The sequence below is a fragment of the Otolemur garnettii genome, unplaced genomic scaffold (assembly GCF_000181295.1).
Source record: "Otolemur garnettii isolate 467f Iridium unplaced genomic scaffold, OtoGar3 scaffold00054, whole genome shotgun sequence".
NCBI classification, from domain to species: Eukaryota; Metazoa; Chordata; class Mammalia; order Primates; family Galagidae; genus Otolemur; species Otolemur garnettii.
The window spans coordinates 3,288,690-3,313,088 of record NW_003852449.1 but is presented as its reverse complement, the minus strand read 5'-3'; the positions used below and the strand labels follow the sequence as shown (position 1 = coordinate 3,313,088).

The following is a 24,399-nucleotide window of genomic DNA, read 5'->3' as shown; positions in this document are numbered from 1 at the left end:
ATGCCCGGCTATTTTTTGGTTGCAGCCATTATTGTTGTTTGGCGGGCCTGGGCTGGATTTGAACCTGCCACCTTAGGTGCCGAGCCAGAGGTCAAGTTCTTATCTGGGGGGCTCAGCCCCTCCTGGCTCACCTGAGGACTTCATGTGTTACCATTTTGTAAGCCTGAGAGACCATCTGGGCAGCAGCCAGAAAGCTCAGCCAGAGAAGTCTCTCCGAACTAACAGGGTTGCCTGAGGTTTGAGAATCTACTGAGGATTTAGGACTGAAGCAGTAGTTTTCTATAAAGAAATTAATTAACCGATAGATAATTTCCTGCAGGGAAGCAGCAGGCCTGTCAGACTCCCCTTGCCCTAGTGCAGGGTAGGAGACATCAGCCTGTCAGCAGAGCCGTTTCTATGGGAACTGCCTCATTATTTCTCTTTGGTTGAAACCCTACTGGTTCATGGTCGGGGCTTCCAAATTAAAAAAAAAGAAAAAAAAATCCCACATACCCCATACAGAGTACTGATCTTTTTTCCTTGGAATGAACAAAGCCCACCTGGTGTCTAAGAATCCCAGCTCCCATTTATCAGATAAAAACCAAAGCTTACATGTCATTTTAAAGTTGCAACACAGCCTACTCATTCTTGTTGCATTTTACGAGATTTGTGAAATCTGTGACTTTGAAGTCAACATTTTTCAAAGGCTGTGTTTTTCGTTTAAGTCATTAAAGGCAGCTAACCCGTGACCCTCTTTCCAGAGGAAAGCTCTATCCCACATGGGTTAATATTTTCAAAAACACCAGTTTACTGGAAAGCAGAGAGCTGTCATTTTAAATAACGTTCCTGGCACTGGAGTGGGGCAGGGAAGCTGTACTGTGTCTTACTCCCCACCACCACAGCATCCTTGCTTCAGGCGGATTGGGGGGAATTTGCCCTCCAGGAAGACTTTCTCCCACTGGGTAGGGCGCACGTTCCCAGCCAGACCACACGAAGCAGGGCGGAGTGGGTTTCAGCCACGGGGCTGGCGTTTTGCTGCCTCAGCTCTCCCTGTTGGGCCCCAGCTGGGTGGTTAGGGTCTCCACACTGGTCCTCGTTCACATCAGCTTCCCTGTAGCTACACAGACCAAAAATTGCTATTATGTTTATGAAAGTGGCTACACATAGACCATCACCCCCAGATTAGCATCAGCCTGGTGCCTCTGAAAATGTGAATTGGAAAGGACTGAAAGACAGTCTCTCCCTGGGTGCTTGCTTCAGAAACACCCTTCTCAGTAAGGTGCTGGCTTCGTCTACACCTCATTTTCCTTCAGGGAGGGATGTAGCGCTCACCTCCCTTGAGTGCTGAGGATGGAAGAGGATAGTGCTTTAAAGCCCTGGCCGGGCTCCTGGCACATGGCAAGCTCTTTCTTGGTTCCTAAACTAATTCACATTAGCGGTTCTGTGGTGAAAGAACTGAAATGTTGGTCCGGGAAGTGAGAAACAATTAAAGGTTGGGAAGGGGGATAGAGAGAGAACAGAAGCGCTTGGATGGCTGCAAGTTCATTCCTTCCCTTCAGCTGTCAGCTCTCTGCCTCCTGGCCTCCGGGATGGGTGTGCTCCTGTGCCGCCCCTCCCCCTCCCGGCCTTCCCTCCCCTTCTCAGTGCAAAGCAGGGTCCCAAGTCCAGATGATCCCCAAGCTCTTCATGCACATGGGTGTGAACGCCCACCCTGCACACCCCTGGCCCCACCTCTCTATTCTCGCGTCTTTCTTAATTCTCCATTTCAACCACCCTCACTGCTGCTTGAAAATGAGCAAAGGCAAGTGAAGAAACTGGCACATCGTGACACCCCCAAGATCTGTGCGACACACCCAGCTGTTGACAGACTGGGAAAGAGCGAGTGAGCAGCCCGGCAGATTCCATCCCGAACACGCTGGGATTGAAAGAGTCGAGGGAGAATCAGTGGGCATCGCAGAATGACGTCTATTGGCATAAAACGTCCCCAGCAGCAGGACTAAACGGACTCAGTATTTGCCGGTTGGCTGAGATTGCACTGTGCTCTTCTGGTATCCTCAGGTCAGAGTGGCCGACTGGTGACAGAAAAAGATGCCTGACAAAAAAAACTGCTCTGAAATCTGGCAGGCCAAGGTCTTACTATTACAGCAGAATGTCTGTAAGGTGACCACCCAAGGGACGGTAACACACCGGTCAACGTGTGGAGCTGGTCACCATAAGGAACCAGGCCTGCTGTACTGACACTACATGTGGAGCCCGTCTGGTCTATGAAAATTAGGTCAACTTAAGGAGGTGGTCAGTGCAGAGAGGGGGTGAGCTGTGGGGGTTCGGCTGTATGATTTGATTCACATTACAGCCACTGTACACAGGTGTACCAGCACTCTGTCTGTGACAGTCCTTCAGAGGAATGGATATTGACTGTACTCTTGGTAAACATAATCTAGTATTAGTTTATATGCCAACCTAATTAATATGTACAGTGGAACCTCCATAGCTCACCTCCTTAAGCTGACCTAATTTTCATAGACAAGACATGCATGATGTGTACGGTCAGCCTAGTTCCTCATGTTACAGTCCCTGTGGTGTCAACTCACAGAGGTTCTGCTGTGTCTATAAGATATTAATTGATGATGTGTATATATGTGTGTGTGCATCATTTAGCATATATGTAATCTAATATTCACACACATAGATATATCAATTTTATGATGGTGGATGTACTTGTTGCACAATAAATTAGAATAGGGATCGAAAAATCTAAGTGGCAACAATGACCAAGCTAAACTTGGGTTGTGGTATGAGCAGTTAACAAAGATATTTATCCTGATGACCAATTACAGGAGCACTGCAAAACTGTAAATTGGAATGTTTTGAAATTAGTCCTTTCATTCAAAAGCAGCTAGCAACCAGTCACCAGCAACCTGGCTGAGTGACGAGTGTGAATGACAGAGACGTCATGGGGTGACGGGGAGATTACAACTTCCGATTTATATTCCAGAACCAGCAATTGTTTATTTTATTGCCAATATAATCCTAACCTACAAATACATAAAGCAGACAAGCCCAACTTCTCAACACTGACTTCAAATATCAAAACACAGTCCTGAGAAGTACACAACTGTAATTAAAGGCCTTGGGAGTCTGTCTGCGTACCACCCTTATAAGCACCATTAAAGCAGGAACAGAACGGAACCCTCTGCAATTAACCTACGCTCTCTGAGGCAGAGATGCCATCTTCAAGACATTATTTATCTTTGTGCCACAGAAATAAGGGGTTGTGTGTTTATTACCAGGCCTAAATGACAAGAAAATGCATGGTTCTTAACAGAAAAGTTCCTCCTGAAAGAAATTAAAACGTCGAATGCATCTTTAGAAAAAGAAATCTTACCTAAGGCTTATGATTCTGTAATAGGCCTGTTTCTCCATTTCTGGGGGTGTCAGGAAGATAGTGGGTATGATTAAGAAAAAAAAATTCCTTATTATTCTTCAGTTTGGAATTCAGGTGGGATAATTAGGACATTCTTGGGCAGTTCTACCCATTTCTTACACACAATTCCTGTAATTGTTCTAGAGACTGTGGTCACTTGTATCCTTTTTGCTGACTGGCAAATATAACCCAGACTAATCGCATTCAGCAAGAACATAGCACAGAAGAGACCAGCTATCCTTACAGCATAATAATGTTAATGAGAATTAGGAACACTTAGCTCTTACTCATAACTGGGAAGGTAACAGGGATTATAAGACCTCAGAATATAAAAGTCTAGTTAGTTGAACGTTTCCACATGGAGCACATTCTCTGAGCAGATTTTTCATGGATGGCTTTGTGGATATTTGGGGTGTCCTTCCGTACTTGTCATCCAGGGCACCCTGGGCCTTTTAAGCAGTGCCATTCATGGTTGCCTGCCATGCCACAGGGCACTGGGGTCTCTGCCTCTGCTCAGCGTGCCAGTAGCACCCTATTGCTGTCATAACCCAAACTCCCCCACATATTTCCAAATGCCTCCTAAAAAGCAGTATTTCCCCAGTTGGGTACCACTGCCAGTGTGAGTCTGGTGTGGGACAGAGAAAAGATCTAATCCTACTTGCAATTTCCACAGGGTAAACTATTAGAATTTTAAAACAGATTTGGGCTATGTAATTCTGAAAGAATAAACCTTTGGTGCTATATTTCTGTGATTCTGATGGAAAGACGTGTGCCCATACGCAATCCAGGCCATATCATGACTACTGGGTAATCTAGGCCCTGCTGGGAGCTACAAGCCGAGCTCAGAACAGCTTGCTGGACAAAAGAACGTTGCTTCAGCTGGCACTGTCCAGCCTTTGGTCATCACCCCAGCAGCTCCTGGAAATGTTCTGAGACCCCAGAAGTGGCCTCAGGAATCCGGTTTCCCCAAGGGAACCAGACTCTATTTTTCTGTACCCACCAGCTCCTAGAATAAGTAGAGTTCACTGCTGGCCACGTCTCCAAAGTGGTCCTCTGGTGGCTCCAGGCCCAGGCTGGGCCTCTGTAAAAGTAAACTTCAGAATATTCCAGGTCACAATCCATTGCCAAAGAGGGCGCTGACTGGGTGAGGGGGAGCAGTATATAGAAATGAACCACCTTCTTGTTTTAATTAACAGGGTTTTTCTGGGTGGTCATTTGTGTCTGAGAGCTACGTGTGTTTTGAAACTTTTTCTACATGATCTTCCTAGCAGACTTTTTTATAGCTATTTCAGTGGTGAATGGTTCAAACCATTTCCTTCCCTCTTAAAAAAATGTCTGCACAATTTGGGTTCCATGCAAAATGAACATTAGCAATAATACTTGAAGCGTGTCTGTGCCTTGAAGCTCCCAGACCAGTTTCCTGGGACTCTGTCCGCCTTTGTTATCAACTCCACATGTTCCGTTCGCTACACTTCTCATTGTGTGTAATTACTTCCAACGCAGGTGGGAGTGGAAGACAAAAGGTTTCCTTCTCCCCATTAAGAATCAGTGACGTAGCATTTTATTCACTAACAATGAACAGTCTGAAAAGGAAATGAAGTAACAATTCCATTTACAATAGCATCAAAAAGAATAAAATACCTTAACCATTTTTTTTTTTTTTTGAGGGCGAGTCTCACTCTGTCACCCAGGGTAGAGTGGAGGGAATGGTGTCATAGCTCACTGCAACCTCAAACTCCTGGGCTCAAGTGATCCTCCTGCCTCAGCCTCCTGAGTAGCTGGGACTACAGCTGCCTACCAACATGCCCAGCTAATTTCTTCTATCTTTAGTAGAGATAGGTCTTGCTCAGACTGGTCTTGAACTCCTGAGCTCAATCAATAATCCTGCCTTGGCCTCCCAGAGTGCTAGGATTACAGGCGTGAGCCACCACACTCAGCCCATAGCAGCATTTTTCATAGTAGCTAAAACATGGAGGCAACCAAAGGGTTCATCAATAGACGGATGGTTAAAGAAAATGTGGTGCATATATACACACAAAGGAACATTCTTCATCCTCATAAAGAAGAATATTCTGTTTTAGCAGAATATTCTGCTAAAGTATGGGTGAGCCTTGAAGACATAACACTAAGTAAAATATGCTGGTCACAAGAGGACAAATACTACGTGATTCCACTTGGATAAGGCACGTTCACAGGGACAGCGGGACACTACCAGCTGCCAGGGGCTGGGAGGAGAAGTAATGGAAAGTGATTGTTTAGTGCAATAGCCACCAACCTTCTGACACCTGGGTCCACTTTCACGGAAGACAGTTTTTCCACATACTGGGGTGCTGGGGTGGGGGTAGGTGGGACAGGAGTCAGAGCTCAGACCATGATGCTGTGTGGCCTGGTTCCCAGCAGCTGTGCAAGACAGCAGAGTTGTGGAGATGACGGCAGGGATGATGGCTCAACAGCAGGGATGTACTGAGCACCACTCAACTGTGTGCTTCAATGTGGTTAAGGCAGTAAATTTTGTTATACACACATATCTTACCACCATAAAAAAATTAGAGAAAGAAAGAACCAGTGACATAGAGGTCTCCTTTTAAAGTAGGTAGAAGTGTGTGTGTGTCTGTGTTTGTGCGTGTGAGAGAAAGAGAGGATGGTGATGATGCCGCCTGGTCCACATACCTCAAGCATAGACAAGATAGGCTTTTTTATTTAACATAGTTAAACATGAGAATGGCTTTTCTCTTCTCACATTGTTGTGGGGGTTGTTTTTGTTTTGCTTTTTGTTTGTTGCAATAGATGGCTTTATAGGGTTTGGATAAACTCAAATAAATCCAGGAGAGAGGCACGTCATGTGGCGTTTCAAGAAGTCTCTAGAAAGCAGGGGAGCTTGTCTTCTGTAACAGACGCAAAGCCACTGACTCCCGGCACCCCAGGTGTTGAGCATTTGGGGTGTAAGTTTACCTGTTCCTGACCCTCAAACACAGGAGTCACAGCATGAGTGAAGGAAATGAGCCTTGGAGGCTCAGGATGGATTCATGGTCATTACAGGTGCCTTCCAGGCCAGTAGCAGGAGATCCCATCCCCTTCAAGATCACTTCTGCTTATATCCCATCAGTCAAAACTTAGTCGTGAATATGGGGAGAGGGGAAGGGGAGAGGGAGGGGAGGGGAGGGGAGGGGGGAGCGCAGGTGGGTAGAGGGAGGGTGATTGGTGGGATCACGCCTATGGTTCATCCTATAAGGGTACATGTGAATCTCTCTAAATGTTTTAACACAATAACTAAGAAAAAGACATGAAGGCTATGTTAACCAGTTGGATGAAAGTATTTCAAATTGTATATAGAAACAGTACACTGTACCCCATGATAGTATTAATGTACACTGCTGTGATTTAATAAAAGAAAATAATAATAGTAATAAAAAACTTAGTCGTGTAACTATCCCAAGCTACAAGGGAGGCTGGAAAATGTAGCCTACACCAATAGGGCTCCTGTGGTCTCTGTTTAAAAAAAAAAAAATTGTCATTAGTAATGAAGAAGAGAGGAAGAGGTATTGGGAGGCAGGCTGTGGTCTGTCCCGCAGGTTGCTGTGTGATCTGGTGTAGATTCAAGGGCGGAAGAGAAGCTGGCCAGACTCCCAGAGCTCCTGCGGACCCAATAAGCATTTGGTAATTCTGGGATAATCTGCATTCCCAGTGTGATGAATGAATTCTAGTCTGGCAGAAACATTTAGTTTCACAGAACATGGTCCAGGGGCTTATAGGTAATGGCTGCTTCCAACTTTGTAGGAATGAGAGTCAGACCACCTTGCTGGATAAGTCAGGGCTCCATCTCAGCCCTGTGAAATCTTCCCAGACTGTCAGATACTTGTGTCATTGTGGGGCCCAGTATTTCTTTTCCTTGTTGGACAGATGATGGGGTTCCTAACCAGGCTGATGGAATCATCATCATTAAAGCCTCCTTTCATTTCGCTTTGTTTTTACACGCAATTCTCCCTCCCTTGATCTTAAAGCATATGAAAGGAGAGTTCACAGATCTCTGTGACTTCAAAAATTCCTTCAGTCTTCCGTTCCATTTTATTATCTCCAAATGCTTTGAAAATAAATTGAGGAAACAGTAATTATCCTCCCATTTGTTCTATAAATGTTCTCTGGAGGCTTATTTCGCAGTACTCTTTACAAAGTAACACTCTCTAGGAAGGAACTTGTATGTTTCCAGAGTGTTGTACATAATTTTTCCTTTTGCCATGAAAAATTAGGTATCCATAAAGAAGAACCAGAGGAGATAATTTACAGACTTTGCCTTTTTAGTAATTAAAACAGAAATTGTTTCTTGATTTCAATGGGTAGGTAGAAATCTATGTACAGAATCTGTTATGAGTTATCCTTCCTTCCCCAGGGAAGGATCTGTGTGTCTTTGGTTTGTAAGATAAGTGACCTCATCCTAGTTCTTCCCTAGATAAACAGATTTCCCAAAGCTAGCAGGAGTCACAGATTTTGATATAACATCTTCAGAACAAGAGTCCACTAGTGTTGACCAGGACTGTGCTTAGTGCTTCGCATCTCTGGGTCATGTGCTCAGGGAAACTGGAGCTCATAGGCGCTGCCTTCCTTCCGGACGCAGTGACCTCAAGGGGTCTGTTCCCACAGATGGCCCGGAAATGGCATGTGGCCCCTTGACCCGGAGCAAGACCCGTGCAGAACATGAGGGAAACGGGCCCTGAAAATAAAAGCAGATACTCTACAAGATGAACAAGTGAAGTGAGACAGTGGATCAGGGATGGGTCAGAACAGAAGGGAGCCTGGGACTGGACTCGAAGGTGGCAGGGAGCCCAGCTGGGGCAGGTCCAGCAGAATGAGATGACGAAGCCATCTCACCATCTACACAGGGACAGAACTGCACTCTGGAAACGTCTATGTCCCATCGCCATGTTGATCAAAGTAATAAGTCTGCTGTCCTTAACTTAGAATACCTCCTGGGCTAATTGATGTATTTACCAACTGACACGTGGCAACCCCTCCCGTTGACGCGCTAGGTGGTTCCTGAAGAGTTGTGAGTAAAGGAGATAGTTGTGAATGGAGCCGTATGTCAACGAGAGTGGAGAGGAATGGCTGTTTCCAACAATGCCGGGGGAGCGACCCTGAAACGCTGGCCTCCTATTGCCGCGTCTCTGCAGTGTAAAGGCCAGGTGGTCACAGTTAACCGAGGTGGGGTCTGAGCTCGTCAGGAGAGCACTGTGCACGGCGCCTTCAGTCCTGAGGAGTCACGGTTTACCATTCATCCCTCTGCGCCCTTCACTAGTCCTCGGAGGGAGTTGCCGCAGCATCTAACAACATAGCAGGAAACGAGAATAGTGCACAGTTACCATTTTCAACTCATTTTAAAAATCAAGCTAATTTTATATGTTGCTTTTTTAATGTAGCCTTACGTCTTATTTTACCTGATTTGGTAAACATTTCTCCTTTCCCTCCCCTTCCAAAGAAAGGACAGAGAGGTAGGGAGAAAATCACAAATCTTCGGGCCCACCCACCAGTCAGCTGCGGCGCTGAGCAGGGTGCAGCGGCTGGAGGAGCCCGGCCTGGCAGCAAGCGCTGCTGTGAGATTTCCCCGCCCCCGGCAACCTGCACCTGCGATGGCCCGTGCAGTCTCTGACCCATTCCTCCTCTGTGTTTTCTTTTCCAGTGTGTCTGTAAAATCCACCCAGTGCGCTGATGGCCAGCAACAACACCGCCAGCATAGCGCAGGCCCGGAAGCTGGTGGAGCAGCTCAAGATGGAAGCGAACATCGACAGGATAAAGGTGAGTGCGCATGCGCTGAGCGCAGGGCACCTGCTGGGGGTGAGGAGCGGGACGGCAGCCGTGGCTCAGTTCACTGCTCTTCCCTGTGGAGGGTGAAGCCAGTCATGACGGAGAGCAAAGTAATGATTAGGCAGAAGTGATTTTTCTAATATGTCTTCGCCTTCTCCAGATTCCTACAGCATGAAATGATAGAATAAATTAAGACTGGTTTTCCATGTAGAATTTAAAACAAGACATTAACAACAAAAAACTGGTTCATGACTGAATTCCAACCAGAGAAACTGGAGAATACATAAAACTTACCAACCCACCAGATCACCTCCCCAACCTTGCCGAGACCTCTTCTCACTTGGGTTTTAACTTTTTCTGTCCTTAGACTCTGAGATTCACACCTAACCCTTCTAATCGTCACGACAGGTTATTAATTTCTTTTTCTTTATTCTTCGTCGGATTTTTTTCTATAAAACACAAAAGTCACACCTAGCGTCCCTAAGAAGTCAGACAAGGCAAAGGTTTGATGACAGTTCTTTCTCTTACCCTCCCAGACCTAACCTGACAATGGTGCCCTGAGTCAAGGCTAATTCATGTTGAACCAAGACTTTAAATCCAAACGCTCTGTTGGTAGATTCTGAATGAAAGGTTGGCCATCCAGTGTCATTATTAATTACTAATCATACAGACAACTAGTGCAGGGTTGTAAAGTGAATTTATGTCACCCATCAAAACTTTACTACCCCAGAAATAAAATTTTTTGCCTAAGCATTATACGAAATACAACTCAGAAACACATCTCATTTTGCTATAATAAAACTTGAACATTCCTCCCAGTGCTTTTTATGTTCCTATTTTCTTCATACATGACTCAGCTGCTAGGCAATCCCACTGTCCCTGGAGGTGTGTGCAGGGGCCAAACTCTGACTCCTGGGCCAAATCAGCCCGCTGCCCATTGTTGAAAATAAAGTTTTATTGGAACACACTCCTTTACCTGTTCATGGCCACTTTCACTCTACACCAGCACAGTAGAGGAGTTGTAACAGAGAACTTAGGGCCCACAGAGCCTGAAATATTTACCCTCTGACCCTTTACAGAAAGTTTGCTGACCCTTGGCCCAAAGCGGTGGTTCTCAGCCCATCTGTGCATTCACAGCACCCAGAGAGTTCAATAAAAGGACTGATTCCCAAACCACACCTGACCAATTAAATTAGAATATCTTGGGGCAGCAGTCACCAACCTTTCTGGCACCAGGGACCAGTTTCATGGAAGACAATTTTTCTGTGGATAGGCAGTGATGCCAGTGACTGGAGCGGCTATGTGTGTGTGGGGGGGGCAGCTGGTGGCTGTAAATACAGATGAAGCTGCTTCCCTCAATCACCACCCACCTCCTGCTGTGCAGCCTGGTTCCTAAGTTTCATGAAAGATAATTTTTCCACAGACCAAGGGCTAGGGATGGAGGGGTATAGGGTGTAGGGGGAGCTCTGCAGCCCAACTCCTAACAGGCTATGAACTGATTCTAGTCTGTGGCACTGGAGTCAGGAACCTCAGTCCTGGAGCATGATCCCAGGCATCAGAATCTCTTAAATTTTTTCTGTTAATTCTAATGTATAGCCAAGGTGGAGAACTACTGTCCTAGGGGAAGGTGTTTGCCCCTTCTAACTCCCATCAGATGCAGGCTAGAGATGAAAGGACAGCTCATCTTCCTCCCTGAGTAAGCTGAGCAAATATCCGTGGACATTTTCCCATTTATCCTAAACGTTTACTCATTTGTGAAATTTGAGTCCCAGTGACAGGCCACAGCGTTCATCACTCCTCTCTTCCCTCAGCTGCTTTAATTCTTCTACATTCCTGAGCGAGATAAAGGGTCCTCACCAGCTGCTGTGCTCTGAGCCCCCTTCCTCTTCTCTTCTCTTGCCTCTTGTTTTTTACTTTTTTATTCCCTTGTTGAGAGAGTGAAAAAGTAGCCCGTGACAGATGGGGACAGCAACTGTTAGAGAGGTGAGGTAGCTCGAGGACCCCAGTGATCAGGAAGGGTCGTCCATCCCATGGGCCTCCAGAAAACACCTTTACCCTTCAGAGTGGCCCAACTAAGATTAGGGTCTGTGAACCCCCACTGTGGTTTGCGTTTCTGTTACTATTTAGTGTCCCAGGCACCGTTGCTGAAGGAGAATATTATGTGCTGATGGGGGATGAACACCAACAGCAGAAGAAGAGAACAGAGACGGACCTTCCCAGCAACAGGTCCTCACCCAGCACCTGCATCCCTGACTGCAGGTGGCTCCTCCCTGCTCTCCCCGTTCCCATCTCCATCTCTGCCATCAGTTGCCTTCCATCTTGCTGCCAAAGGAAAATCTCTTTTTGTTCCTCTGCCACTGAAAGTCTTTCCGTGATTCCCCATGACCTGTAATATAAAATTCAAACTCTTTAGCAATACATACGAGGTTCCGCTGGCCCCAGCCCGCCTCTCCAGCTTCATCCCCATCTGCTCTCCCACATGCCCTACTGAACCGCTTTTAATTCCCTTGATGGAAATTCCAAACGCCTGGAACATTCCACCTCTTTTGACTCTCCACTGTTCTACTTTACTAATGCTTAACTGCACTGCCTCCCTGAAGAGTCAGACCGTGTGTTGGGTTCTTTAAGAAGTTTCTGTGGACCCACATCATTGGATTGTATTTTCACTGTGTGTTCAGTTACGTATTCATGCTTTCTTTTATCTAATATTTTATTGAGAATTTTCTAAAGGCTTATGAGATTCTAGAACTAGACAAAAGACATGATTCTTGCCCTTAATCATCTCCAGTTTTAAAAATGATGAATCTATTTGAATCTATTATAGATTCAATAAGATATCCAAGATGCGTAATTACCAAATGTCATCAGGAAGAAGCCAGCACGACGCCTTGCCTGGCCTTTGAAGACCTAAATAAATCACTACTAAGAAAGACAAGCCAGTAGGTCTTCACCTTCAGCTCTCTGTGTCCCCCTTGACCCCGTCAGACCCGCAGTGGTTGGCAGTGCAGCACCATCCTACACTACAGCCTTCACTCTGCCCTTCGGGGCCAGCCAGCCACGCTGTGGGGAAGGGACAGGTTATTTTTAGTTTAGCTGTTGGATAAAATGTCATCTGTGTTGACAGAGTTATCAGCTAGCTGGTTTGGGGCTTGGCTATCTGCCTGTGGGAGTCCCTGGGCGGCTGCTCAGCACTCAGGCTTCTCCTCCAGCTTTCTGTGCCTCTCTCTGAAGGTCCCAGGTCTGTGATTTCTCTAGTGGCCTCTTCAAGCTAGAGGGAAGAACCTGGCAGAACGTACTGTGGCTGAGACAGCAGCAATAGGGCTCTCCGTTTTAAAGTTTCGGGTTAATATAAGGGTACATACAGTTAGGCGGCAGGGTCTGCATTTGTTGCAGCCCTTTGTCCGGGAGGTGTGCCACGTACCCCTACGTGGTACCTGGTCAGTGAGAGCTTACCACAGCCCCTCCCCCGCCCCACTTCCTCTTCTTTGAATTTAAATGTGTTTTTCTCTGGTGTGGGCCTGTAGTTGTTCACCTACTAGTTTCATATTAGTATCGAGTACATGGGATGCTTGCTTTTCCATTTTGTGATATTTTACTTAAGAGGATGTTCTCCAGATCCTTCCAGGAGAATATAAAAGATACGAAGCCTCCCCTTTATACAGCTGAATAGTATTCCATGGTAGACACGTACCCCAGTTATTAATCCATTCACGGGCCCTTGAGTTGTTTCCACATCTTTGTGATTATGAATTGAGCTGCTATAAACAGTCTAGTGCAAATGTCCTTCTGGGCAGTATCAAGTAATGGGGTATCAAATGGAAGATCTACTTTGAGTTCTCTGAGGATTCTCTATACTTATTTCCAGAAAGGCTGCATTAATTTGCAGTCCCACTAGCAGTATATCAAGGACAGGACTCTTTGTATGGAGGCATGGGACACAGCTGGCACTGGGTCTGAGGGTGGCCACTGGAGCAGCGGGTGGCCTTAACCCTCACATGGCCTCCAGAATAACTCCAGCTGTGTAGAGTAGCTCTGCCGAATCTGAATGAGGCGTTCATTTTTATTGTTTTATTTTGTTGTTCATGTTTCTTATCCCTTCACATCACGGATCTGGCAGATTTAGGCTAATGAACCCATTGCCAGTTCATAAACGTCTAATGAACCCATTGCCAGTTCATAAACGTCAGGCATATGTAAATTTCACATCCAGCCTTTCAGCATTTCTTTGTTAATGTTTCATTCAAGATGTAGAGTAAGGAGAAATAAAAGGAAACCGGCGAGAGGGTCAGGGAAAGAGCTGGAGAGGGACGTTCACTGAGACCCTCAGGCACATGGAGCTGTAACACCCTCACACTACCGCTGAACAAACACAAAATAAAAGACACTTGTCTCTATGGCACAAGGGGAGGGACACACACAAGAGTGGAGGGCAGCAGGGCCTCAGTAAATCTCTTGATTCATCTCTGTGTTAGGATTTCCACTTGCAGGAGCCCCACCCAAGCTAGATAAGCAGAACGAGGGGAGTGATAATAAAAGACACAGGACCTGCCAGAATCCAGGGCCTGAAATAAAACTGGGTGAGCAGTGGAAGTGGGGATGGGAAAGCCACCGGCAGCTCCAGCTCCAGCACATGACTCTGCTCCTCTCTGTATGTCCCCCTCTTCCTTCACTGGGAAGGCTAATTTCTCAGCCACTGGGCCCATGTGGCAGAACAAGGTGGCCGCCCATGGTTCCAAGGATCACCCCTCACAGCTCCAGAGAGAGACTGATTCAATCCCTGTCCATCTCCAGTCCATAGTCTAAGAGTGACATGTCTGTTCTAGTAAGAATGAGCCGTCTCCACCTTCAGTAGACTGACATTAGGGTTGGACCACATTCTCCAAACATGGCTGGTAGGAATCAACCACCCATGTGGATGGAAATCCCTGCAAGCTGGAAAGATGCTCTTTGATGCAGGATGCTATTAGGATTATATAAAATAATGTAGATACAAGAGCAAAAGAGCCAAGGCCAGAGGCACGAGTGAAATCATTTCTCCATAAGTCGACTCCACACGAAACTTCACATGTATTTCTCATTTCTCCCAACTATTCCCAGTAGACATTTCCAACTGGTTCTCCTTTTTGTTCTAAGAATATGTGATGCAAATTTCTACCTCTCCGGTCATTCTGACCCACTCTCTGAGAACACCTCTCCTTGTTTTCTGCCGATCCAAACCTTATTCTTCCATTAGGAGCCCCAATTCCCACTTGTTCACGAATCTCTTTTTCTGTGCTTACCGCATTTACTAATCAATGTTCTGATCAATTTCACCTCCACAGAAGAAATTTTCCAACTGGACTACATGGTCCTTAAAGTCCAAGGCCACATGGTCTGTTTCTGCCTCCCTCATGCTACCCAGCCCTAAAGTGGGCACAGCTCTCAGGAGCTCACGTTAAGTCTGTGTATTAAGCCTGGCATGTGACACATTAAGAACTGTATTTAACATGACATTCACTCACAATTACATTATAGATGTGGAGATTCCTGGGTGACTATAATAAGCCAAATGCAGGCAGTCCCTGAGTTATGAATGAGATAGGTCTGTGACTTTAAATTCTTAAGAGTTGAATTTGTATGTAAGTTGAAACAGGTGCATTTACCTATTACCTATAACGGCCTGCACTCACGAGTGCGAGCAGTGTGTTAGATGTTTATAACTCAGGGACTGCCTGTAAAACTGGTAATGGGAGAGAATTCAAATGAAATGTTATACAAAAGAGAAGGGTAAAGCAGGTTCTTTTGAAGAAAGGTAAATTATTTCATACAAGTAGTGAGTATTTATAATATACCTACTTTTATATGCATAAAAGACCAATTTTTGTAACTGAAAACATGTATAAATTAGTGAACCAAATATGAGCATTTTTAATGATTAAATCATCTTTCTGACTATTGGCTCATCACCGATCAGAATTGGACCTCATGAGCTGTGGACTGGAAATGGGCCCGTTAGACAACACGGCTGGTACTAGAGAGAGGACCTATATCCGAAGTTTGAGACTTTTTAGGTATTTTTCCAGCACTTGAGTTGGAACTTTTACCATCCCTTCTCTAAAATGCTTCTGTTCAATTTTACAAGCTAGAATGGAATACAGTCCTCCTTATCACCCAATATGAGAGTATTTTTAGGGATGATAAAAATCGGTAAAATCTGTCAAAGGATTTATAGATGGAAGGATTATGTTCAAGATGTCTAGTCCTAACTCATTTCATTTGCTGAAAAGAAAGCCAAAAAATTTAAAAATGAATTTAGGCATGTATTAATAATGGAGCATAAAACTTCACTTTTGTGAGAGTTGATAAACTATTTAAAAATTCAATAGATATTTATTAAGCACCACATATATACGCAGCATTCTGCATTCCACTTAGCAGCTCTAGACAAATGCCAGACCACCCTCTCCTCACTTTCCAGTTGTGTGACCTGTTCCCAGAGGTCTGGCGGCTTCCTTTGCCTTCACTCACACTGCCAGGCCATGACAGACGATCTTCCATGTTCAAGGTGACTTACTGTGAAGTAAACAGGAGTGTGTATGCTGTTCTCTGCCTTAGGTTCCTGACAGAGAGCTCTCAAAGCCTCTGTAAACAGAGGCGCCAGGAGAATCTTTTGTTCTAATGTTTGGTCTTTGACCCTGGTTTCTAAGCCAGAGCTCCTAAGACCTCGGTAATTCCCTGGACACCTGGAGCATCCTTTGTTCTAATGAGGTGACTCCTGTGGGCTCCCGGATGGGGGCTGGTCACCAGAAAGACCAAGCCATGATTAGATGCTTGGAAACTTCAGTCCCACCCCCACCCGCTAATCCTCCATAGAAGGAAGAAGGGCTAGAAATGGAGTTAGTGATCCCTCATGCCTACACGATGAATCCCCACAAACATCCCAAGAATGGGGTTTGCAAGCTGCTGTGTTTGTGCACACACACATGCATGCTTTCAGACAGCATGCTTACCTCTGCAGGGACAGGAGTCCTTACACTGGGTACCTTTCAAACCTTACCCTACATACCTCTTTACCCGACTATTCGTTTATATCCTTTAAAATATCCTTCGTAGTATGTTGGCAATAGTAAGTACACTGTTTTCCTGGGTTCTGTGAGAAAGTTCTCAGAGTCGTGGGAACCCCTGATTTGTGGCCAAGTCAGACAGAACTCGTGGGTTACCTGGAGGCCCAGGACTTGTGATGCATCTGAAATAGGGGGCAGTTTTGTGAGACAGGGCCCCTGCCCCCTGGGATCTGATGCTGTCTTCTCAGAGATGGTGTTAGAATCGAGTTAAATTGTAGGATACCCAAGAGGTGTCAGAGAATTGCTTGATGTGGGGAGACCTCACACATCTGGTGTCAGAAGGACAACAGCAGAGCGGTGTGAGGAGAGCAGGGAGACGGTCTGCGTATTTCTCCTGTACACACTCCCCATCGCAAGATTCCATCCAGTGTAATCTCTGCAGTCCTTTGAAGCAACAGACTAAAGAGGAGTCAGTCTTGCTGGCTTCATGAGTGCAGACACCCAGCGGAAGGAGGGACTTATGACTGATGCTCTTCATGCACAGGCAGTGACCATGTGCCTGGGCTCATTTCTTCACCAGATGGCTTGCATGCATTTTGCAACATCAATTTTAAGATGTGTCTTAATTGCAGGATGTCATGAAAACCAAGCTATATCCCCACATTCTGTTTAAGCATCTGCTTTTTCTCCTTACTGACACCTGCTGCTGCTTGGCCCTGTCGGTGTCTTCCTGGAGCAGCTTCATAGTCTGGTGGATTTTGCTGAGGCCGTCTGGGGTCCCCCTTCTTCCCCTGCTTCTTGGCCCCAGTGTGATTTGGTGAGGTTTCTGCCGGGCTGGGTTTCAGCTGCCGTCAATCTGAGCAGATCCCTGGTGTTATCAGAAGTGAATTTCTTCCCCTGTGCTTCACATCCCGTCTCCCTGACCTGGGAGGCTGCTCCAGCAGTTCCCCTCATCCCCTTCCTACATACCCATTTTTGCTTCTCTTTATTATTTCCATCAGCAGATGTAGTTTTATTTCTCCATCTTTTTTTTTTTTTTTTGAGACAGAGCCTCAAGCTGTCCCCCTGGGTAGAGTGCCATGGCATCACAGCTCACAGCAACCTCCACTTCCTGGGCTCAAGCGAGCCTCCTGCCTCCACCTCCCAAGTAGCTGGGACCACAGGCGCCCGCCACAACGCCTGGGTATTTTTTGGTTGCAGCCATCATTGTTGTTTGGTGGGCCCGGGCTGGATTCGAACCCACCAGCTCAGGTGTATGTGGCTGGCACCTTAGCCGTTTGAGCCACAGGCTCTGAGCCATATTTCTCCATCTTAAATAAAATTTACATTTTTTTCTTGACACCTGCCCCACTTCTCCTTCCAGCCACTGCCCCATTTGTTTTCTCCTTTCTGTAATATATCTTTGAAAAAGTTACTTGTATCCACCGTCTCTAATTTCTCTTTTCCCTTTCTTTTGGAAAATTATTTTATTCTGGAAATAATTTCAGGGTTACAGAAGAGTTGAAAGTATGGTGCAAAAAATTTCCTTTTCCCCTGAACCATTTGAGAATAAGTTGTCAAAAGATGTCCTGTCACCTTTGAATAGTTCAACTTGTATTTCCTGCGAGTAAGGACGTTCGTCTATTCTGGGGTGTCCAACCTTTTTTTCCTCCTCTCTACCACACACTGGAGGAATAAGAGTTGCCTTGGGCCACACGGTAAATACACGACCACTAACAAGAGCTGATGAGCGAAGGAAAAAGGTCCATGCCTACTTTTCATGATATCTGACACCACAGACAAACCAAAGAAAGTCCTCCCAAAATCAGCACATGGCCCGTGGGCTGCAGGTTGGACAACACAGCCTCTTTATAATCATAATGCAGTCATCAGAGCCAGGAAATAATTAACATGGGCACATTACTGAAATCCCATCTAAGTGTTGTAAGTTATCCCCGTAATGGTCCTTTTAGCAAAAGGACCCAGTTCTGAACCATGTGCTCCTGTCTGGCACAGTTCCTTAGATTTCCTCAACATTAATGACCTTGACACTTTCGGAGATGACGGACTATCTGTTGCTTAGAATGTTACTCAGCCTGAGTTCATCACATAATTCTCTATGATTAAATTCAGGGAACAAAACTTTGGCATTAATATCATAGACCCAATGGAGTGTTCGTTTCATTGTATTCCATGGGGAAACATGATCTGAGGTTGTTACTTAGTGCAGGTTGACTTCAGTTACCTGACTAATGTGGAATCTTCCATGGTTCTCCATGAAAAACTCCTTGTTTTTTCTTCATAGTTAAAAATGTATTTGGAGTTTGGGGGAGGTCGCTTGAGATGACATAACCGTACCATTCCTCATTCTGGGCTGTCTTTATTTAATCAGATTGATATAAGCTCCTGATTTCCTCTTTTACTCAGTGGTTTACAATCTGCTGCTATCATCATTTACTTTGATGCTGGCACACACTGAAGTGGTTACTGGGTTCTTTCGACCTGTCTCCATCATTCTTTGAGCACGTCTTTAGTTTTTGGCACAAACAGATGTTCTAGGCTCTTCTTGTTTCCTCTGCTCCAGCCCAAAAATCATCCTCTTGTCCAAAGAGCACTGTTTCCTTTGAGAATGGTATTTAGAAACCAAAGTTTAGATGCTCAGTGTGCCCGTCACTAAGATGTTGCTGTTCCCAGGTCCTGGTGGCCGACATATGTGCTCTTTACATCTGTATTTCCTTCCGTATCTGCATCTACCGTGTTTCCCTGAAAATAAGACCTGCCCCCAAAATAAGCCCTAGCAGGATTTCTATGCATTTGTTAAATATAAGCATATCTGCATAGCCACACCATGCATTTCAGCGTGAAGCGGTAAGGAAGACCAGAATACCTTTTATCTGCCACAGCTCCTTTCTCTGAGCCGGGTGGTAACTGCAGTCGCAGGCATCCTATTGTGCACGTGCGAACAGCTAGTGGAAAGGAGTTCATGTATCAGTAGCGCCAGCCCCACAACAAGGTCAGCTCCCCCTGTCAGGTTCCAGAAGCAGATGACTTAACTATATTTGAATAAATGTAGATTGTTGTATTATACTTAATAAAAATAAGACATCCATGAAAATAAGACATCTATGAAAATAAGCCCTAGTGTGTCTTCTTGAGAAAAAATGAATATAAGACAGTGTGTTATTCTGGGGGAAACACGGTATGTGTAAGCACACGTTCACACCAACACCTCCAAGCCCTGCCCTGTGCCACAGGGTTCATTCTAGTCTTTTGCCTTCATGTTCGTACTCCCCTCACTGACCATGAGACACTTGTCCTGGCTTGACCACTCCCTTGTAGGGAAGCAAGCTTCCACTCCTGGGCCTCCCTCCCCATGGGATGTCTTGCACATCCTCCTCACCCCACCCCACCCCAGACTCCTCACCAGGCTTCCCCTGGCACAGATATTCTCTGCACCCTGCTTAAGCTCTGGCACCCCCCTTGTGTCTCTGACCTAGTGTGGAAGCCGAGCTTGCTGCATCCCACCTAGTAGTGGTTTTAATATTGAGTTGTCCAGGAAGAAGAAGGAGGAAAAGGCCCCATTTGCTCTTAAGCCTGTTTCAGTGAAGCTGCCATCTCACTACTCCACCGATGCTCTTATCACGGGCACAGTGACTCCAGAGATCTAGTCATCGATTCGGTTTTCATCCTTGGTGACCTAGTGGCAGAGTTGATGACTCCTTGTGTCTACAAACCCCGTCTTTATTGGCTCTCCTTCCTCCCCACTTCCACACTCATCAGTCCCCTTTTCTGGTCTCTCTGAGGTTCTCCAGCTTCTTGCACGGGAGTGCCTCAGGGTTCCGTCCTCATTCCTCTCTACTTTCCTGGTGACCTGTTCATACCCACACTTGCTACACCATCTCTAAGGCTTACTTCCCAAATGCATAGCTGTGGTCCACATCTTTCTCCCAAACTCCAGCATCATAAAGTTAATTAATAGACATTTCGATTTCAACCTGTCTACAACTGAATTTCTGAGCTCCCTCCCCATTCCCCGCCAAAAAATCTCCCCCTGAAGTCTTATCCAGCTCAGCTGAGGGCAGCTTCATTTTCCATTTGTTTAGTCCAAAAGCTTAGAGTCATCCTTAGTATTTGTTTTCGTTCATACCCTACATCTAATCCATCAGAAAGTCCTGGTGATTCCGTGTGCAAACGCTGCCCACCTGGAGTACTTCCCGCCACTCCATTTACGGAGCATCCACTCCATGGCTGCTGTTACTCCATCCTGAACCAGTGTCACCTGCCCTTGGGTTACGGCAGCAGCCTCCAAAGTAGTCTCCACTCTGCCCCTGACTTTCACAGAGTGCTATCCTCCGCACAGCACTCAGAGTGCTCCTTTAAACTGTAATTCTGCGGCTCAGCATTGGTCTTTCCATAGCCTTTACCCTAAGTTTTTACTCAGTGACTGACTATTATCAATAAAACCCAGCGGCTGCAACCTGTTCTGTCAAACACTCGCCCACCCACACATCCAGTTCCTTTGTTTCTACTCTAATTTCTCATTCATAAACTTACTACCTTCCAACATTCTCTGTGACTGTAATATTTGATCTTCTGCCCTCTCTGTTCTCTCGCTCAAATGCTCTCTAAGCAACTTGATTATGCTGTACCCCGGTGTACTTTGATTCATGCCTGTTCATTTGGGATTTCTTGAGTGACCTGAACCTATGAGTTTGTGATTTTCATTCAATTAAAATTTTTCTGTCATTATGTCCTCAAATATTTTTTCCTTCCTTCTCCTCCATGCCCATCTCTCCCTTCTCCTGCAGGGGCTCTAAGTGTATGCTTATTAGGCCACTTGTGGTCATTGCCTAGCTCAGTGTGTTTTGTTCATCTTTTTTTTCAGTCTTTTTTGCTCTGTGCTTCATTTTAAATGGTTTCTACTCTTGTTTTCGAGTTCACCGATCTTTTCTTCCACCGTGTCTAATCTACTGCTGTGTGTGTTTCATCTCAGGCATTGTTATTTTTCACCTCTAGAGATTTGGTTTGAGCCTTTTAAATATTTTCCATGTCTGTTTTTACCATCTTTTGATTTCCTCTAGCTTCTTGATCATTCAGACATATTTACAATAGCTATGTTAACAACAACCATATCTACTAATTTTTATCATCTGTGTCATTCCAGTCTTTTACTTTGGAATAATTTTCCTTCTTATTGTGGGAGAGATTTTTTCCCCCTGCTTATCTGCATGTCTGGAAGTTGCTCTACTGAATCCTAGACATTTTGAATTTTATCTAGCTGCATATTGGAATTTTTTTATATTGCTTTAAATATTTGGGGGTTTCATTCTGGAGTGTAGCTAAGCTACTTAGAAACATTTTGACCTATCCAAGGTTTGTCCACTGGACACTGTTTATTGCTGTTTACTATTTAGAAGGATTATAGAAGTATAAACTTGGTAGGCAACAGCCTTTAACCTAGGGCTACATGGCACAGGTGCTGAAGCGATACCTCCCCAGCTCAATCTCCTGCATGGTGGGAGGTCTTCTGCTCTGGTCCACATGATCTCCAGGCATTGCTTCCTGACCCTTTCTGATATTCTCTGTGCAGCCCCAGGTGTTTTTCTCCCAACCATGTGCTGGTCAGTATTCAGCTGAAGACTCCAGAGCAACCCTCTGGAGCACTTTCTGTCTGTGTACAACTCTTTTTCTTGACTCAGGGAGATTGCTGAACTCCAGGCCATCCCTCCCTGCAGCCTCACGTGTAGGAAGGGGGGCACCTGCAGGGCTAATCTGACCTCTTTTCTCTCAGGATCACACACCCAGGCTGCCTGTTGTCTGACCCTTAGAGACCATTGCTTCATGTATTAGAGGCAGGAGGGTTGACTTTGTTCCTGTTACAACAGCATAGTCAGAACTGGAAGTCTAGACTACTTCCCGTGGACAATTAAGTTTGTGAACCCATCCTACAAATGCGCTACACGGCTCATTGCTGAATCACTATGGTCACCTTTGACGTGCTCCCCTTGGGAAGCTGTGCACCAGCGCCAGTGCCACGTCCACCCTTCAAAGCAATTTTGGAACCCTTTTTGTGGAATGGTCTTAGGACTTGTTGTGAAGTATGACAATTAAGTTCATGAACTTGTCCTAGAAAAAGGACTACATGCCTCATGGCTGAGGGTCACTACAGTCACCAGATATCCGGGGAAACATTCTGAAGCTGTATAAAAAACTTGTTCCTTATTTATTCCAAGTATCCAGAAGTGTGCCTGACATGTTAGGTACTGGCTTAGTAGATATTAGTTGAATAGAGTATTTGTGGAATAAGATTATGTTTGCAAATCCTTCAGCAATTATTGAGTGTCTGCTGTGTGTCAGGCACTGATGATTCAGTGGTGGATAAAACAGGTAAGGGCCCTGCTTTCATGGCGCTCAGTGTCTAAAGGGAAAGACAAATAGTAAACAGCAGTGAACAGTGTCCATGGTTATACACCGTGATAATGTGAGTGCTAAGAATGAAGAGAGTGGGGTGCCCTGAGAGAGAGGGGATCCGGGAGCGCTCTGCCAGGAGGCCATATGTCTGCTGGCTCCCCTGGGAGGAGAAGCCAGCCTGTCGAGGAGATGGAAGCGGAGTGTTCCAGGGAATTGGATATGTGAAGCGCAGGGGCAGAAAAGGACTTGGAGCTTTTGAAAATGACAGGGGACAAGAGAGGAGGGAAGAAGGCCACAGCTGGACCTTGGAGAGGGCTAGGCCCGGAACAGGCGGGGCCCGCAGGCGGGTTTACAAAGTTTTAGTTTTCTACACGGAACAATGAGGAGCTATTGAAGGTTTAAAACAGGAGAGTGATATGAGCCAACTTTTATTTTTAAAATATCTTTCTAGCTTTACTATAGAGAATGTTCCTCCTGGCACAGTTATAGAAGCAGGGAAGTCACTTAGAACTGAGACTATTTGGTTTTTTGTGCCCTCGGCCCATTTGACGGTCTGCCGAAGCCTGGGGTTCCCTTCTCAGAATAATGTTTTAAATTACAAAAGAAACTAATTATATTGAAAAATAGTTCATTAGAATGTTTGTATGAAATACTTAAAATAATAAAAATATTTTAAATATTTAAAATGTAATTTTAAAAAAATGTGAATAGCTTTGTAAACATATTTCTTTATTAACTGATTATACAGGATCTTACAAAGGTCTATAAACATACAGTGGGTGAACAGAACTGCAATGCTGAGATGTCACCAGTGACTATCCTGTGATTGAAAACATCTGGTTTCTCTCAGTGACTAAGTCACATGTATTTCTAATGCTACTCTAGTGTCTCGTACATATTTATAATGCAAGGAAATGGCACATTTCCGGTTGAGGTCAATGAAAATAACGAAGTAGGTTTCTGTATTACTAAAGTTCATAGACTACCCCCTTAATTCTATCCATGGAGTCCTCGTGGAATCCAAATTAATCGCCCTTCATTTAAGAAGCTATTTCAGTAATCAGGAGGAGATGGAGGCTCAAACCCGGGTAGTTGTGATCGAGATAACAGGAAGCGGACAAAATTTGAGATATCTTTGGAGAAAGAATCAACAGAAAAGTAAAGGGAGGGATTTTCTAGAGTTACTGGGGAAATCTTCTTGGAAAAACTAGGCCTAGGAATGTAAAAAAGAAAGAAAAGATGGGTGGAAAATGTTAGCAGGGATGGATGGGTTAGAAAGTAAGGATATCAGCCAGGCAGACCGTCACTGCAACTCTTCGTAAGGTGAGAGACAAGGGTGACAGCCATGGGTTGGGAGGAGGAGCATTCATAACCATGAGTCAGACTTGGCCTGGCCACCCCAGCCTGTGGGGCCCAGGGCAGACACTTGCTTAATGAAACCTCACTTCACATACTTAATATGAGAATAATAATAGCTTGTGACTATGATGTTATTGTAAGGATTAAATAAGATACTGTGTGCGAAGTGGTTGGTGCGATTCTGACACATAGCAAGGGCTGATAAATATTAGCAATTAATTCTAATTCCTACTAGGATTCTGACACTGCATTGGACCTTTGCCCAGAGGAAATTGCAGTCTAGTTAAGGAAACAAGATAAAACACATCTATGTTTTGAGAAGAAAACCATGAAGTATCAGGTGTTCAAAGATAAGATACGAACAACCCTTAAGTTATTAATTTTGCCCAGGATAGCCCCTTCTGTATT

At 45.2% G+C, this 24,399-nt stretch overlaps 1 protein-coding gene across 2 annotated transcripts in view; it reads left to right on the top strand.

Moving 5' to 3' along the window:
• Positions 1–24,399, top strand: part of GNG2 (G protein subunit gamma 2) — a 98,780-nt gene that overhangs the window by 71,260 nt on the left and 3,121 nt on the right. For both annotated transcript variants that reach the window (XM_023514508.1, XM_023514507.1), the window contains one exon: positions 9,075–9,190. In XM_023514508.1, coding sequence (XP_023370276.1) covers positions 9,104–9,190 — 87 coding nt within the window. In that variant the 5' untranslated portion in view covers positions 9,075–9,103. The remainder of the gene's footprint in view (positions 1–9,074; positions 9,191–24,399) is intronic.